This window comes from Myxine glutinosa, unplaced genomic scaffold (genome assembly GCF_964187855.1).
Source record: "Myxine glutinosa unplaced genomic scaffold, kmMyxGlut1.1 SCAFFOLD_1704, whole genome shotgun sequence".
In the NCBI taxonomy this organism is placed as follows: domain Eukaryota; kingdom Metazoa; phylum Chordata; class Myxini; order Myxiniformes; family Myxinidae; genus Myxine; species Myxine glutinosa.
In genome coordinates, this window is record NW_027617799.1 from 68,534 (window position 1) to 85,000 (window position 16,467).

Below are 16,467 nucleotides of genomic sequence, written 5' to 3' on the forward strand. Positions count from 1 at the left end.
GGTTGGGAATTCCACCATATTTGGTTGCTTCATGCATAGATACTGCCATATTTGAACACTATGCCCATATTATCTTTAACGTCCTTCATGTAAAGTTCCTCTCCAAACCTTATTCACATTGTAAAAACGAACAAAGTAAAAAAAACAATAAACAAAACAATCAGTTCATCAAATAAAACTGGTAAACAAAACCCATATTAAGGCAATGAAGTAGACCGGTAATTTCGCTGGTAGTCACCACTGTTGGAACCACAGATGATGTGAGTATAAATATACAAATGTCACAATTAAAGTGTGTCTAATTCCAGGATCGAACTGAGCAAAAACTCTTACTCCAATGTAATGCTGTCGTGAGACAGCGCCAGATGTGGGCATACCAAAATTGATGTATAATTAAACCAGCAACACTGCTGTGCGATGGTGGGTGTTATTGGGTGATAACTATACCGTGGGCTTGGTGCCTCGCCAAGGATATCCGCGAGGCGATCGAGAAAGTGTACGAGGTCGGTCAAGCCACGCACATGCTTTCGCAGGGGGTCCGTCTCATGCGCTGCAAATATCTTCCCACCCAGCTCCAGCCGTCGCACAAAGGATGTGGCTGCCTAGGAGGGCCGAAGACAGATGGGTTGAGTGAGGGAAGAAAAATCACTGCAAAAGAGGTTTACACATTTGTACACACACGTCTCAATGTAAAACACAGATATTACATCTGAGGAGTGAGTGACATGAGGACTTTGGCCATCCATCACCGGTGAGCAAATATCGCTCTCAAAACACTCTGGCAAATTATACAACTGCATAACCCATCCAAGAACATGAAATTTTGTCTGTAAGGCTTCAATGTAACAATTTAAGGCACGGAAAAGATGGTATGAACTATAACCCATGCCCTCCAAATCCTATACTTTAAAGGCCTTCCTTATTGCAGCAGTAATGGGGTGATGGGGGTTCTATGTGTGTGTCTGATCCAATGTTCTGTTGTTTCGCCTTTGCTTGACCCTCAAAGCTTGTGTGGGGGAAGGGGACAGGGGGAAATCGGTGAATAAATGACAAATGGGATAAGATTTGGACAAAGGTAAAATACAAACAGCACACCATCACCCTACGTTAGGGTAATGGTTAGTTTCCGAACACTAACACAAGGTAATCAGTAGTTTACTTACAGGTGAGCCATGAAAATATAAAACCAATATACATTGTGTTACAGATTCGTCACTTCCGCTGTTGTGGTTTTCACCCACTTGACATGTTTCTGATATTATGTATTATTATTATTCTCAAAAGGTTTATTATTCAGGAACAGCTATCTAAAGTTAAAAAGGTAAATGTAAAATGATACAGGAAAACGAACCGGAAGAAAAAAGAGGTGAAGAGGAAGAGGGGGCGTGAGCAAAGTTGGAGAAGACGCGTGACGTCAAGGCTCCATAGCGAGGCTGGTCTACCGACAGTCGCGAGGGAATTTTGAGTTCCTTGAAGGGACATCCGGCGATAGGAATTATCGCTGGAGTGGAAAATCTGCGTAGTCAGATTTGGGGCGCTGTGATTTCGACGAATCCTCGCCTAGTCGCATCGGCTCAAGTAAGAGTCGTCGGCCATTTTGAACCCCACCCTTCGGACACCTTCAAAGGTTTTGCCTCGCGTCATCATCACCCCAACATCCTACCGTTTGTCGGGGATGTGTGTGTGCAACCGTTTCGTCTCCAATCACAGTTCGCTGAGTGAGCGGTGAAGGTGCCCCTCTGAAGGGCCGTTTTACAGTTTCAGCGGGGCGATCCCCCTTGTTAACTGTACGTGATTCGGGCTTCGACTGGATATCGTACCAGCGACCGCTGAGGCGAATCACATTCGCCTTGGAAAAGGTTATAGAGACATTGAGGAGTGTCTTTTTCACTCGCTGGGAGCAGTGAGTTGACTTTATTGATGGTATATAGAGTGCACTCTTAATTGCCATTTGTTGTACCGTTATTCCTGTGTGATATTCAATATATTATTTGTTCTTTTATAATCATTGGTGTGGTTTCACAATTGATTTCTAACACAGAGAATAACATATTTTTCTGCTGTGGCTCCTCTCGGGGTTCGGAGGTGTACCGAGACCAGGGGATCGGTGAGGACCCCGTAACAATTGTGAGCAAATGCGCTCACTCTTCAAAAATAAAAAGAAAAGAAGAAGACAAAGAATAAAAAGAACAGCCATGGTTCAGACCTTCCCATTGATCTTCCCTATCTCTTTACACATTCCATTTACTTTCCTTTCTGCTCTGCTTAACATTCTCTCCACGTACAGATGGAATTCTGCATTTGCAAAGTTAACCGTCAAAATTTCATGTTCCGTTCTCACTTTATACAAACAAATCGCGTCAAACCCCTGGCAAGGCAACCACACGTTTTCGTCGGAGAGAAGGGAAAACAGCACGCGATAAGACCAATATCAAACTGCCGATCACAACTTGGGCACCCGGAGGAACCACCCAGATGCGCATCGAGCAAAATGATCACTGACAACAAAGGGCAGAGAAAAATCCCAGCATCAGCTAATTTAAAGAGAAAAAGACAATAAAACAGCCCCAGCATGCCTATAAACTAGAAGAATGCAAGGCAAAAAGATTATTAAAATATAATTTTGCAACGATTTATGATCTGCTTTCTTGGCAGACAAGTTGATCACCCAGAAGGGCTCCCGTTGCAACCGAGTGAAGAAAAAAACCCATATATATATATATATATATATATATATATATAAAGCGTCAAAAATACAAGACGTTTCCCATTTCACGCAATTATAGAGAACGGGAACACCTGATGAAAAAGTCACAAGTGAAAGCGAAAATAATTGAAGTACATTTCACGAGCTTTTTCCCATTTCAGAGAGGTTGCGCACATATGGCAATACCTTCAAACCCTGTCAGGCACAAGGCCGAGCTTGCAACCAGACACGATTACATGTCACGTATTCAGCACATTTCTGTCTAAAATGCGAAATAAAATGAAGCAGAAATTAAAAACACAATTGAGCTACAGCCTGTGTAACTATACTCAGCTGGGACAAGCGAGAATGTCCGCACGCGGACGCTTTGGCCTTCGGTTTCAGCACCATATGAAGGTAGTAAATAGAGCAGCGGCAATAAAAATACAAAGTTGCAATTGCTGAAACTGAGCGGAGCCTTTTTTTCTTGTCCTATCCAAAATCCATCATTGCAATTTATATTTTATTTCTCTCACGATGGTGTCTGAAAACGTGTGACGTCCAAAATCAAAATCATGTCGTAAAAAGAGACCCCCCTCATCCCCTCTCCAATGTAAAATGAGAACATGCGGTAAAGGAAAACAGTTCTGTGACTGAGCACATGGCTGATGAAGAACTAAAGAGTACAACACGTGACTCTCAGAGGTAAGCATGGATCCAAATTGAAGGATGAGATAAAAGAGAAGAAGCTCAAGTCATTGGGAGCAACATTCTTGAATTTCTTTTTTGAAAAACTAGAGTTCATAGAACGCATTATCCCACACAGTGTTAAAGTATATACTGTACTTCAATGAATAATGATTTTAAAGATCGTAAAACAAAAACTCCAGAAGTTTAGCGCTACTGAAGTAGTTTCATACACCACCCTATTTAACATGTCCAAATACTGCTGAAGGAAAGGGATTTGAAAGTGTAAGGAAGGTTATTTGTGTTCTAGTGTTTGCGTATCTAATTCAATTTAAATAAAATAAAGACTGTAAAAGTCGTATAAATAAATTAATTCCGGATTTAACCGCCGTTGACAGTCTACATTACACCACCCTATCTAGCACGTTACATTAGTTATTCATGCCTGTTGTTTGTGTTCTTTAAAACATCCTTAAAAACAGTGGATCCTGTTTCGAATGATTTTCAATACTGTTTCACTGTCTGGCAGACAGAATAAAAAAAAAAATCTAACTCCTCTCTGCGCATGTGCAATCGAGACGATTTCAGAAATAAATTGCTGCAAAACTCCAGGTTTGTTTTCCGATCAATGTTCCGATTCGTGTTCAAAATATAACATTCAATTTAAATGAGTTGTTGCTCGATCATAAACCAACGTTTGTAGACAGACAGCGGGACAGACATGAACCATTGCTTAACTCCACCTTTCGCTTCACGTCTCGACCTTAACCAAAATCGAATTGGCTTGTCCTTGTCACCTACCCAACTCATCCACGAAGTTTTGTCCAAATCCTTCCATAACTGCTTGAGATATCATGCTATAAAGCCTTGTTGGCCCTGTGTTCCAATGGTGAAGAATCATTTTAAAAAAATGATCGTGTCCAAATCTGGATCTTCATCAAAATCCATACAATTTGTCCTGTCACACACGAAACCTGTCCATCAATTTTCATCGAAATCTGTCCATAACGTTTTGAGATATAATTCTCACAAAAAAAACAGAGGTGAATACATAACCTCCATCCACCTTCGGTGGCGGAGGTAATTAGAAGCGTCCAACACTTCAAACAGAGAGACAATGGCCTTCATGAGGAACTTGCATTAGAGTTCTCGGACTACACTTCAAATGAAATTTTGAACACATAGGCACGTGCATCGGGAAGCAAACATAGCTGAAATTACTAGAAATAATATTAAAAGTCTTCGATGAGAATGTACGAGGCCTTCCCTTGAATTTGATTTCTCGCGCAGGACAAAAATCTGACGGATTGTAATCTCGACGGAAAACCGCAGCCTGCCAACACTTTGCCCGAAAACACGTCCACTGATGAAGGAGCAACGTGGTGAAAACAAACCATTATCTTAAGGACTTTAATATTGATGCAGAATCAACATTCACAAAAGAAACCCATGATTGATAGGTAGGTAGGAGTTGGTCATTGATTAAAATACTGTGGGGATGAAAGACGATCTACAACACTAACGTCGACTGTTTAATAATTGCTCGTCATCCATTAACTATTAGATAAATCGAGGGTCCCTCACACGATCTTGGTCAAAAAGGTCAATCAGCAATGTGTGTGCGGTTTCACCCTCTATGCCTTTGCTAGATTTTCTTTTTGTATACAGAAATCTAGGCTCATGGAACAGTTAAACGGGAGAGGTCAGCCAGTTCATAGACTGACAGAGGATCAAAGCAGTACTGGGAGACAAAGACATCGCACATGAGTGGATGAATGGCCGTAAGGAAAGGGGGCAAGGGGAGGGGTGGGTGGGGAGGTGGGTGGGTGGTGGGTGGTGTGTGGGGAGGAGGGCGGATGGTTGACCGAGAGCAGGAGAGAACAGGGCTGGGTATGTGAAAAAGCATGAGGTGATGATGGGCAGCATTCTTCAAACAAGAGACAACAGACACAGGGAGTCGGTTCAACAGACAAGAGAATAGAGGGAAAATAAATTGAGGTGAGCATTTTGTAATTGGTTAAGGTGATCAGGTGTGGGATTTTGTAATAACACATGTGATGTGGGTGAGATAGGGGAAGACTAACGAGAGGGCAGAAGGATCAGTGACGCCAAAAGTGAGGCGGTAGAAAACTGAAAGAACATATGGTTGTTGAGGACTACAGTGCCAATGTCATTAGGATTAGATGCAGATGAAGTGTCAAAACTAAATAAGAACTCCTCAATCTTAGTGAGAGCATAGTCCATGTTCTTGAGAAAGCATTCTGTGATGGCGGAGGGATTGGGGGCATTGGTCTTTTTCGTAAAGAGAGTATGAAGATATCCAGTTGTGTCCATCATGACTCAATTTATTAGAAGTGAAGGTATAAAAGAGGAATGTGTGCAGGAGATTGACTTGATCAGCCATCATCAGTTTTGGAAGGAGGATGAGAAAATTGAAAGGTCTCACCCCAGATGAGCTCCATATTGGACTCTTGCTCATTGAACCACTGACTCGACTGGCTGCTGGGTAAATGGAGGGACTTTGGATTCCCTTCATTGGGTTTGCCTTCTAGGTGGAGAACGCAACCCGATTTTTAATCATTGCCTTGCTATGCGCCTCATTCTAAAGGAAAGAAAGCAGGAAGGAATTTTAGAACTGTTGACGTCAGGAGATAATGATGATATAAAATGATAAACAGAGCTGACCGATCTGCCTTGCTGAACTGTCGTACATGTCGGCACATTGGCTATTCTTTGAAAACACGCAGCGAGATTAACACTTTCAGAAGGAATGGTCAGAAGAGCCAAGAGGGGTGGAGGAGTGCGCCAGGCTTAAGGTTTTACAAAACTAAATCTCACAAGGAGTGACTGCCATTTGTAGAGATGGGAGACGGAAAAGAAACAGACCGAGTAAGCGCAACCCTGTGGACTGGATTTTGAGGACTGACCCACAGCCAACTGGCATACTGACAATTGACGTCTCCATGGATTAGAAAGAGAAGACTAGGGTGGTTGTACAGCAGTGTCAACGTCTGAAGTAAGAGCCGCATAGATCGAGTCAAAACTGAGGGATAGTAGACCAGGCGCAGAGATACAATGTGATTATCGAGGAGCAGAGCCATTATACTCTGGTGCTGGTAGCAGAAGGTGGCGGAGGTGGGGGGAGGAGTGGGAGGGGAGGACAGAGGCTGTGTAGAAGAGAGTTGTGAACTTATGTAGCAACATGACCACCAGGACGAGAGCTGGGACTGTCAAAGCACAGTGGGGGGTAGCTACGGAGGAAGACATACTCGTACATTGAAAACATGTTGCACAAGAAAGTTTTCTGTCAAAAAATGTAAAAGCGACTGGAGACTTTGGAAGGAGGGAGGAGAGGTGGGATGGGTGGATTGTAGTGGGAGTTGAAGGGGAATGAGTGGGGGGATGGAATAGGTGAGGAGGGACCAAGGCTAGAGAGCACAGTCGACCTGGAGGGGCAAGACAGCAGAGCCAATGTGGCAGGGCGGGAGAGCTGACGTGGTGGGGCGGGATAGCAGAGCCGACATGGAGGGGCAGAAGAGCAGAGCCGACATGGTGGGGCAGGAGAGCAGAGCCATTGTGGAGAGGCAGGAGGGTAGAGCCAACATGGTGGAAGAGCAGAGCTGACGTTGTGGGTCAGAACAGAAGAGCTGATGTGGCGGGGCGGGAGAGCAGAGCCGATGGGGAGGGCCGGGAGAGCAGAACCATGATGGCTGGAGGGCAGAGCTGATGTGGCAGGAGAGTATAGCCACATGATCTGGCAGATGGGGCGGCACAGCAAAGCAGATGGGGTGGCACAGCACAGCAGATGGGGTGGCACAGCAAAGCAGATGGGGCGAAATGCAGGAAAGCTGAGGTGGTGAAACCAATCCAGTTGTGTGTTACACATCTTGGAAATTTTTTCGTTCATGGCTAATTCTTTGATAGTTTGTGGTCTTGGTACAAACCTTAGACACACCTTGTGTGTAAGTTCTCCTTTAGGGTATTTTGTAATGCTTTGAAGGATGTACCGCTGTATAGCTTGGTTTGTAGAGTGTATTAGCCTTTGAACCATGCATGTATGTTCTGCATTGGTTGTGCTTTGGACCAAAACCCGAAGAAACCCATAAAAACTATTTTCCTGGTGTAGTATATGTAGTGGTATCAGGAAGTGCTGCATCTCCTGTGCCATCCTTCACATACGTTCCTTCACCCATCACATTTATGCAGTTTAAGCATGCCATCATTCGGATGGTGATTTCGAACTGACTGTCCGGTCCACAGTTAGTCTGTCAATGTTAAATTTTTCCAGTATCTCTCAAAACCCAGGATGGCCTCTGTGCATCATTCATGTGTCTAAGGCATCGTTTCACACATTCCGAGTCATCGATTGTGATGCAACATCATGCGATGCCAGGAAGACTACAATTTCTGGGAAACCATGAGCCTCGGAACCCACAGATGACTGGTGCACTGGTGCTTTGGTGAATCACGTGTGTCAGAGCTTGTCATGACATGATTCCATTGCAAATGTTCAATGTTTGTACATGGTGTGCCACCCTGGCTTTAAGCAAGTCCAGGAAAAAAAACATAGATATGTATGCACATGTCAGTGTGAATACTGCTTTGAAGAAAATTCACGTGGAACTATAATAGCACTCGATAGAGCACACACCTCTGCCAGACTGAACAGTTTATGTTTTGTATCCCACTGATAGGCTGGATCTGGATTTGGACCGAAACCAAAATCGAATGGATTCGTCCTCGTCACACACCCAACCTGTCCACCAAGTTTCGTCCGAATCCGTCCACAACTTTTTGAAATATCCCTCTATATATCGGTTTGGGCGCTATCTCCCAATGGCGAAGAATCACTCAAAAATAATAGTACCCGGATCCGAATATTCACCAAAATCTAACCATTCCGTTCTTGTCACACACATCTTGTCACACAACCTCTCCACAAAATTTCGCCCGAATCCATCCACAACTTTTTGAGATTTCCAGTTCACAGACAAACACACAAGCAGACAGGAGTGGAAACATAACCTCAGCCTACCCTCGGTGACAAAGCTAATGACCAAAATGTAAAGAAAAGAGAGTGATACCTTAACAATTCCAAGAATTTAAGATACATTTGTACATCAAAAAAACAACATACTGGCAAATTATAAGCAAACGCCCACTACAAATAATACCAATATCCTATTAACACGTACAACATGTGTCATGCAACCTGGGTCAACAGTTGAAGACCCTGGAATCATTATCAGCACTTTACCCTCAATAAAACGCTGCCAGGGTAGTCCACCAATCATCAAGTGTGATAATTTGCCCCAACCAGGTATATGACGTAATATATGAACGTTCCCTAAACGGTGTTCAAAGATTCATAACTGGCAAAGCCAAATGGCATTACATTCTACCTTTCAGAAGCGTAATTGTCGGCTATAAAACTCCCCCAATATGTGGGATAAACATGTGAGGGACATACATACATACGGAGAGACAGACACTGTAAACACAGGAACCAAACATCTATGATGTAAAAAATCGTTTGTTTAATCACGAATTTGCCAGATTCGAAAAGCCTCTTTGCGAGTTTGAAGAAGAGGAAGAAGCGCTAATGTATGGTTTATTCACACAGCAGTTTGAACGGAAACATTTATTATTCTACGACAGTAGAAACCCTCAAGAAGGACACGGAACAAGCACACAAAATTATACATACAGCAGTGATATTTTGTGAAGCAATAGAAAAATATTTAAACTACACAGAATCAACACACAAACAACAACAACCACAGCCACGATAACAATCAAGTGTTATAAAATATCCGTATTTTCATGTGTTTTACTTCATGTGTTTCACATGTTTGTTTGCGTTTCACACTGAATGAAAAACGTAAAGGTAAAGCATGCAGATTGTGATACATGACAGGTCAGACGATATGTCCGGCCTGAACGGCATAGGAATCAAAATGGCGGTTTGTGGAGTCAGACCTCGTACCGCCGTAATGACATCACATCACCCCTGTCATGTGACCAGATCCTCAGCTCTGATTGGTGTACGTTTGAGGGGACATACATACATACATAAATACATACGGACAGACAATCGCTGTTCAAGACGGCTTTGGCCTATGGGCTACGCCGTAAAAAAAAAAAATTGGTCAGTAAAAGCAAGACCAATTACAATTACAACTAGAACGGCATTCCGTAGAGAGCATACCTCTGCCAGGCCGAACAGTTGTACCCCACTGATAGGTCAGAACTGGATCTGGACATGAAGCAAAATCGAATCGGTTTATTTTTGTCATTTACGCAAGTAATCCACCAAGTTCTGTCATAAGTCGTCCATAACTTTTTCAAATATCGTGCTATATATGGTTTTTGGCCCTATCTCTCAATGGTGAAGACTCACTAAAAATTATTGCATCCGGATTGGAATATTCACCAAAATTGAATCAATTTTTCCAAGTAACACTCACAACCTGTCCATCAAGTTTCGTCTGAATCTGTCCACAATTTTTGGAGATATCCAGTTCACAGCCAAACAAACAAGGCTGAAAACAATCTCCATCCACCTTCAGTGGCGAAGACAATTACAGAGTGGTTCAGTGGCCAGCTCAATTGCAGAACTCAAGTTGCTACTGCACACAGAAGCCTTTCCTCTCCCCGCAACGAGGCTCACCCTTAGATTGATTAAAAGCGAAAATAAACTCTCAGCATCTTTACATAAAAGCTCTCTTGTTGTACCTAGTTTTGGGGAAGGTAAAACGCTCAGCAAAACGATGTCCTGCCCAAAAGCAAACTCACTCACGGAGTGGCCAACTCAGGGAGCAAATAAAAGAACAAACCGCGTTTCACACACATTAACTAGTTCTCTGCAGGTCTCAGCTGCGTACCTTCCTCGACTCATTTATCCCTCTTTTTCTCCACCTGTCAGAGCTGCCCCTGTAATGAGGCATACACTTTCTGTATGCACCACAAATTAACCAAAGGGTAGATAAAAAACCGTTCCCTACGATTAACCATAAACCCCCAAAAAACATTTGGATTAGAACTTCCTTCGTCAGCACGTTTTGAAACGTCACTCCTTCACGTCCCTGCTGCGTTGCTAGTTTGCAGACTCCGATGGAAAGACCCCCGGCTTAAATGGCTCACAGGGTAAGCTCCTGCAGCGAGCACCGCCCAAACGGCCATGCAACATGCGCCCGGCAGCACCTCATGCGTAGGGAGTTGGAATCAATCATGTCGCGTGTTCAGCTGCTAAACGATGCGTGCACTCGCTAACACTTCCAGTCCAATAGAAATGGGATGATGGCCGTACGGCTGCCAGCAGGAAACTTTTATTACACTTGGAGTGGGCGCTGCATAGAGCCCTTCCGAATGGACGTGCAGCTGTAGTTATGAAACAATTAGCGAGCACGCAAAGGGCTTTCCGTAGTCTGCTAATTCTCACAAAGATCAAAGAAGGATTCCGGAGAGACTATAAATTTGAATGCGATTGTTGCGGATCAAGGGACAAATAAGGGTCGGCAAAATAACATGGCTTCCATCAGAAAGTCCACAAACAGGAATGAACTCGAAGCACAATTTTTACCTGCAAGTGCTGGGATAAAGAAAAACTTCATCTTGGCAACTTTCACCTTGGAGGAGCCAGCATTCCAACTCCTTCGTCAGCATTACAGAATCGGAAAATTGAGGGAAGTGCAAACCCCACAGGTTTGTCGTCCCAACTGGCAAAACTGAACGACCCGCATCTATACTCTGTCCTGGAGTTGGAAGCCGTGTGGCCGTGGATTATCCGGGTACGCATGTAGTTGAGGATTTCCATCATTCGGAACATGTAAGCTTGCCTCCATGGCTTACGTGGCTTATTCTAATGCTGGAAGAGGTTTCTCAGTTCAAGTGAACAAGGGAATCAATATAAACAAAAAGACAAGACAGTGACATATTGCAAACGTGCAATCACGCTCAATATTAAGGACCTTGGGTGAACGCTTTCATTTACATCAAACCAAAATGGCAAAAATAATCTTTACAGCAAGCTAAGTTCAATGTGCTACCATAGGATATTTCCCACAGACATGGGTGGGATCAGGGCAGAAGGTTTGGACAAAACCAAAAAACCCACTTCCTCAGAAGGAAGCTCGCTCAGCAGTTTCAATCGTATTTACACAGGCCTTACTTCGCTGTGCCATCGGGCAGAGGGAGAGACAGAAGCAATTCCTGCAGTGTTCGTCCACTTTTAACTTGCTCTCCTGCTCTCCCTACCTCTCCCCACCATTTGCCTCACTCAACTTGTGCACCCACTTACCCTCCCACCCCCACTCCCAACCACCAACTCTCCCCAAGTCCCTTCTGTTTTGCTTACTTGGCCTGCCACACAAGGTCAAACTCCTGTGGAGCAGAATTAATTTAAAAAAGCCATTCTGGTGGTTCCAGCAAAGGGGGCACTGCATCTCAGGTCATAAATTATTTTGGATGGTGGAAAAGAGCAAGCTCTATCGTCTGTATTGAAGTTGTGAACTTCAAATATCACAATTTATACCTTTAAAAAAAAAGGAACTTAGAAAAAAACAGGCGTACTTGGGGCCTCACATCCTGTACATCTGTAGCCTCACGTACATCCCTTTTTAGGCGTATCTGTACAATTAATTGTCACCGTCTACAGCAGGCGGGATCGAATGTGGAACAGGCAGGTGTGGCCAAATGACTTTCAACATATGTAATTATTTACCTTGTTCTTAACAAAATAAAAATGTAAATTTATGTAATCTAACTTAACTACGTCCATGCAATGACAACATTAGATTGATCTTAACAAAGATTTACAGAGAAGGAATGAAATTTCCATGGACAAGAAATTAGCAAATCTTAAAAAGGTACAATGTGACAAACAACAAAATACAGTGACCTGCAAAAGTATTCACTTCCAACCAATAATGTGACATTTAGATGAATTACGAATTTTGTAAAAACAATTTTTCAAAATAAACTTTTATATTCATAACTGAAGAGATCAAGCTAAACACTCTTATAGATGAATGAGGTTACATGTCAGGAATACCTGCAGAAACATGTACAAATCAAAATTCGCTGGTTACAAAAGTATTCAGTCCCTTAGGTCAGTACTTAGTGGAAGCACCTTTTGCAGCAATGACTGCTACGAGTCTTTTTAGGTAGTTGGTCTCTACCAATTTGTTCAATTGGGTTAAAGACAGGACTTCTTGGGTCATTGTCCTGCTGAATTGTGAATCTCCTACCCAGTTTCAGATTCATGGCTGACTCAAGCAGGTTTTCATAAAGGATTCTCCTGTACTTTGTCCTCTTGGCCCGTCCATTTTTTGTACTTATAACGTCCATTGGCCTTTCTATCCTGACAAGCTTGCCAGTCCCTGCTGATGAAAAGCAGCCCCATGACATGATGCTGACACCACCATCATGCTTGACAGTAGGGATGGTGTTGATTGGGTGATGTGCAGCTTTAGGCTTGCACCAGACATAACACTGAATTTTGACCAAAAAGTTATATTTTTGTCTCGTCTGACCACAAAACATTTCTCCACATACGTACAGTATCATTAAGAGCCTGGTGTTGGCTTAGCGGTTAGGGTGCCAGCTTGGGATCCAAGGATCCTGGGTTTGAATCCCGGTCGATCGCTGAATTAACGCCAGGAGGGTTGACAGCCTGTCATCCGTCTGAGGTCGGCAAATTGAGTACCAGTTCACTGGTAATTTCCTGTGTGTCGCAAGAGGTGACAAAACATTGCTTCAAAAAGGGGACCACGGTGCCCCAAAAAGGCCAACCCCTACTCTGTGGGGAAAAATGGCCTCCAAAGGCGGTTCCTACAGAATCATTAAGATGCTTTTTCGCAAATGCCATATGATATTTTAGAAGCACCTTTTCCAGTACGGCTTCTTTCGTGACACCTGTCCATACAGGCCAGGTTTGTGAAGGGAACAGGATATTGTTGATTGATGAACACTGACCCCCACCTCAGACATAGAGGCTTGCAGAACTTTGAAAGTCATTGTTGGATTTAAAGAGACATCCCGGACCAGTTTCCTGCATGCCCGGCTGATGAGTTTGGATGGGCGATCTGATCTGAGTAGAGCGTGGGTGGTATGATACATCTCCACTTCTTAATGATGGATTTCACCAAACTCAAATGGATAATGAGTGACTATTAAATCTTCATATAACCCTCTCCTGAACAGTGCTTCTCCACCACTCAATGTCTGACTTTGACTTTGGAAAGCTCCTTTGTCTTCATGGTTGACTTGATGGTTGACCGAGGGAGATGGACCGAAAACACCTTAGATAAGTGAGCGAGCTTAATTTAGAGTTAAATCTCTGACTACATACAGGTTAGAACCTATTACACTTATTTTGTAACCTTTAAAACAAATAATTTGCTCCTCAGGTGATTTAGGGTTAATTGTGTAAAGGATTTGAATATTTATGCAACTGAGAATCATTTGATTTTTTTCTGTTAATCTAACTTATTCACATTCTATCCTTTTTTTGCTTTATCACTTTGGAGTAGTTTGTGAAGACTCTATAGATATTAAGTCTGATTTGAAAGCATCATGAAATAAGCTCAGGTGTCATCAAAATGTGAAAACTTTGGATAGGGGAAAATATTTTTGCAGGCCACTAATTTGCATGAAGTCAATGTCACAAAAATACTCTAATTATAGGGTGAGAGGAAGGGGGCAGAGGAGGGATGGCACGTGTGGTGGCATGGGCCTGCCCTGAGGGAAGTGCATGGCAGCATGGGCCTGCCCTGAGCGACAAACTCCAAGTGACATGAGTGGTGGTGTGGCAACCACATGGGACATGTACAATGGCATGGACGAGTTCCAAAGGACACATGCAGGGGGAGGAAGGAGGGGTACACGGTATAAAGCAAATTAACACTACTAGGTATGTTGCAAACAGCACAGGCTGGCCTCGAAGGATGCATGAAGACCCACTTTGAGGGACACATGTCGGGGCATGGGCCCACCAGATAGACGCATGTGGCGGCGTGAACCCACTCCAAGGGATTCGCACAATGTAGCAACCCTCGCGAGGGGCATGCACGGCAGTGCTGGTTCACAAGAGGGATACGCGTGGTGAAGCAGACATCCCCCAAGGAACACATGTGGCAATCAGAGCTATCCTCATGGGGGCATGCAGCATACACACCTTCTCAAAAGACAAAAAAGGTGATGGAAAGTGTGGGGAAAGGCAGAAACACAAAAAGGCATTCAAATCACATGCATAAAGCTTCCATTCCTATCAATGCTGGAACCACTTCAGTGAACCTGGTATGGTGCCAACACATCGTGCCATTCCTCAACTGAGAACCAACCCTGGACAGATCGCCACATTGGAGCAAATACTGTAGCTTGTGCAAGTGGATTTAGAATTTGGGAAGAGATAAAATGCAGACTGCGGGGCCAAATATCAACCAACAGAAGTTAATTGGAGATGGGATACGAAAGTTCAACTCCCTCTGAAGGATGGCTCACTCATGTGCGAAACATGGTCCCTCCATGGAAAGGCTCCAGGGTGACAGTTCAGTTTGTTAAGGAACCAATGCCTCACTGGACGCTCAAAAGCACGTGCATTAACCCCTCAGCTATTATGTCAGCGCAGATATGTATACCGATGGTCTGAAAAATCCATCACAAATGGAGAAAAAGTATGAAGAAGAAAAGAACAACGTTTGTTAGACGAATCGCTTTCACCCAGGCATAACAAAATGACAGATAAATAAGAAATCACAACACTCCTAAGGTTTATTAGCTTTGGACGAGGAGAGAAGGAAAAGGAAAAGCCAAGCAAGGCCTGTTATATCGGATAGCCTGTTCAATGTAAGGCGCGTGTGTCAACTTTCTTTGCATTACAAACCCAGATGCATTGTCACATGTGCTAACCACAAATGCACGCAAGTTAGAGCCTCAGTTTTGGTGGAAGGAGAATGAACATAAGAAGGGTTTTTCATGATCTTGTTTTCACCGTATATTACACAATCAAACTGGAAACTAGGAAGCTTCACTTTACCTCTCCTGATGGCTGAAAGATCATCATACCAGGCCTGCTGTAGGGGGAGGTGGGATTTTCCAACACCACAGCCTTCAGTCCCCCCCCCCCCCCTCCCCAAGTACGGTGCAAAGATGTTGGCAAAAGTGGATACCCATCCATGGATGGAAGTTTTGAACCATATGGTGCTCAGTGCTGAAGTCCTGCCATCGGGCGAATGATAGTCAGAGTAAATGAAAAGGGGGTTCAATCGCTGTAAACTGCTGGCAGAAACTTACACACTGTCGTCATCAAATGTGGCTGTAAGATGCTGGGAATTCCGCATACACATACACACGTTTTTTTTTTTAAAGGCTCTTCTTACTATTAGGCATGAGCTTAGCAGAGCTACAGCCCCCCACATCTCCATAGGACTGTACTGCAGCCAATAACGGGAAAGCTGCAGGCAAAACCAGTTCACCCTGGAGAGGGAACATCCACGGACATGCGTTTCAGGCTTGTTGGCCCTCATCAGCGTTTCAGGCTTGTTGGCCCTCATCAGCATGGAGCCGATACTCCTCTCCGAAGTGAACTGGTCAAACCCATCAAGACACCATTACTGTAGTGGGAACCAGGAAGCGAGTGTCACAGTAGCAATTGATGCATGCACCCTGACCACCAGGAAATGCTTGCCACACATTAACCTGCCTGTGGTACACAAAACAGTCTGGGAGAAGCCATGTTCAATTTAAATTTTAAAATGCTCCTCTGGCTAACATCGGCTCTGTCAATCGGCTGTCAATTCCTCTCCTCCATCAATCAGAAAAACTCGGCACCACATTTCCTCAACCTCCACTAACATCATTTCGACGTGGTCGGACACTCAGGGACCTCTTGGTAAAAGCAAAGCACCCACAGCCCCACAACAAACAAACTAGGATCCCTGGCTTCTATGAATGCACAGCAAACAAATGTATTATTCACAAGCATTTACTAGAAGGAAACCAATTTTGTAGTTCTAGCACTGGACAAAAATTCCCCATCACCTCCTATATGAACTGCAAATCGACATGGGTCATATACCTAATCACTTGCCAAA

The 16,467-nt window shown here is 43.7% G+C and overlaps 1 protein-coding gene across 1 annotated transcript in view; it reads right to left on the reverse strand.

The window, feature by feature from the left end:
* LOC137423039 (PCNA-interacting partner-like) overlaps positions 1-16,467 on the reverse strand; it is a gene marked incomplete at both ends in the record, with an annotated part of 86,043 nt that overhangs the window by 59,106 nt on the left and 10,470 nt on the right. The window contains one exon of the mRNA XM_078769221.1: positions 448-602. Coding sequence (XP_078625347.1) covers positions 448-602 — 155 coding nt within the window. The remainder of the gene's footprint in view (positions 1-447; positions 603-16,467) is intronic.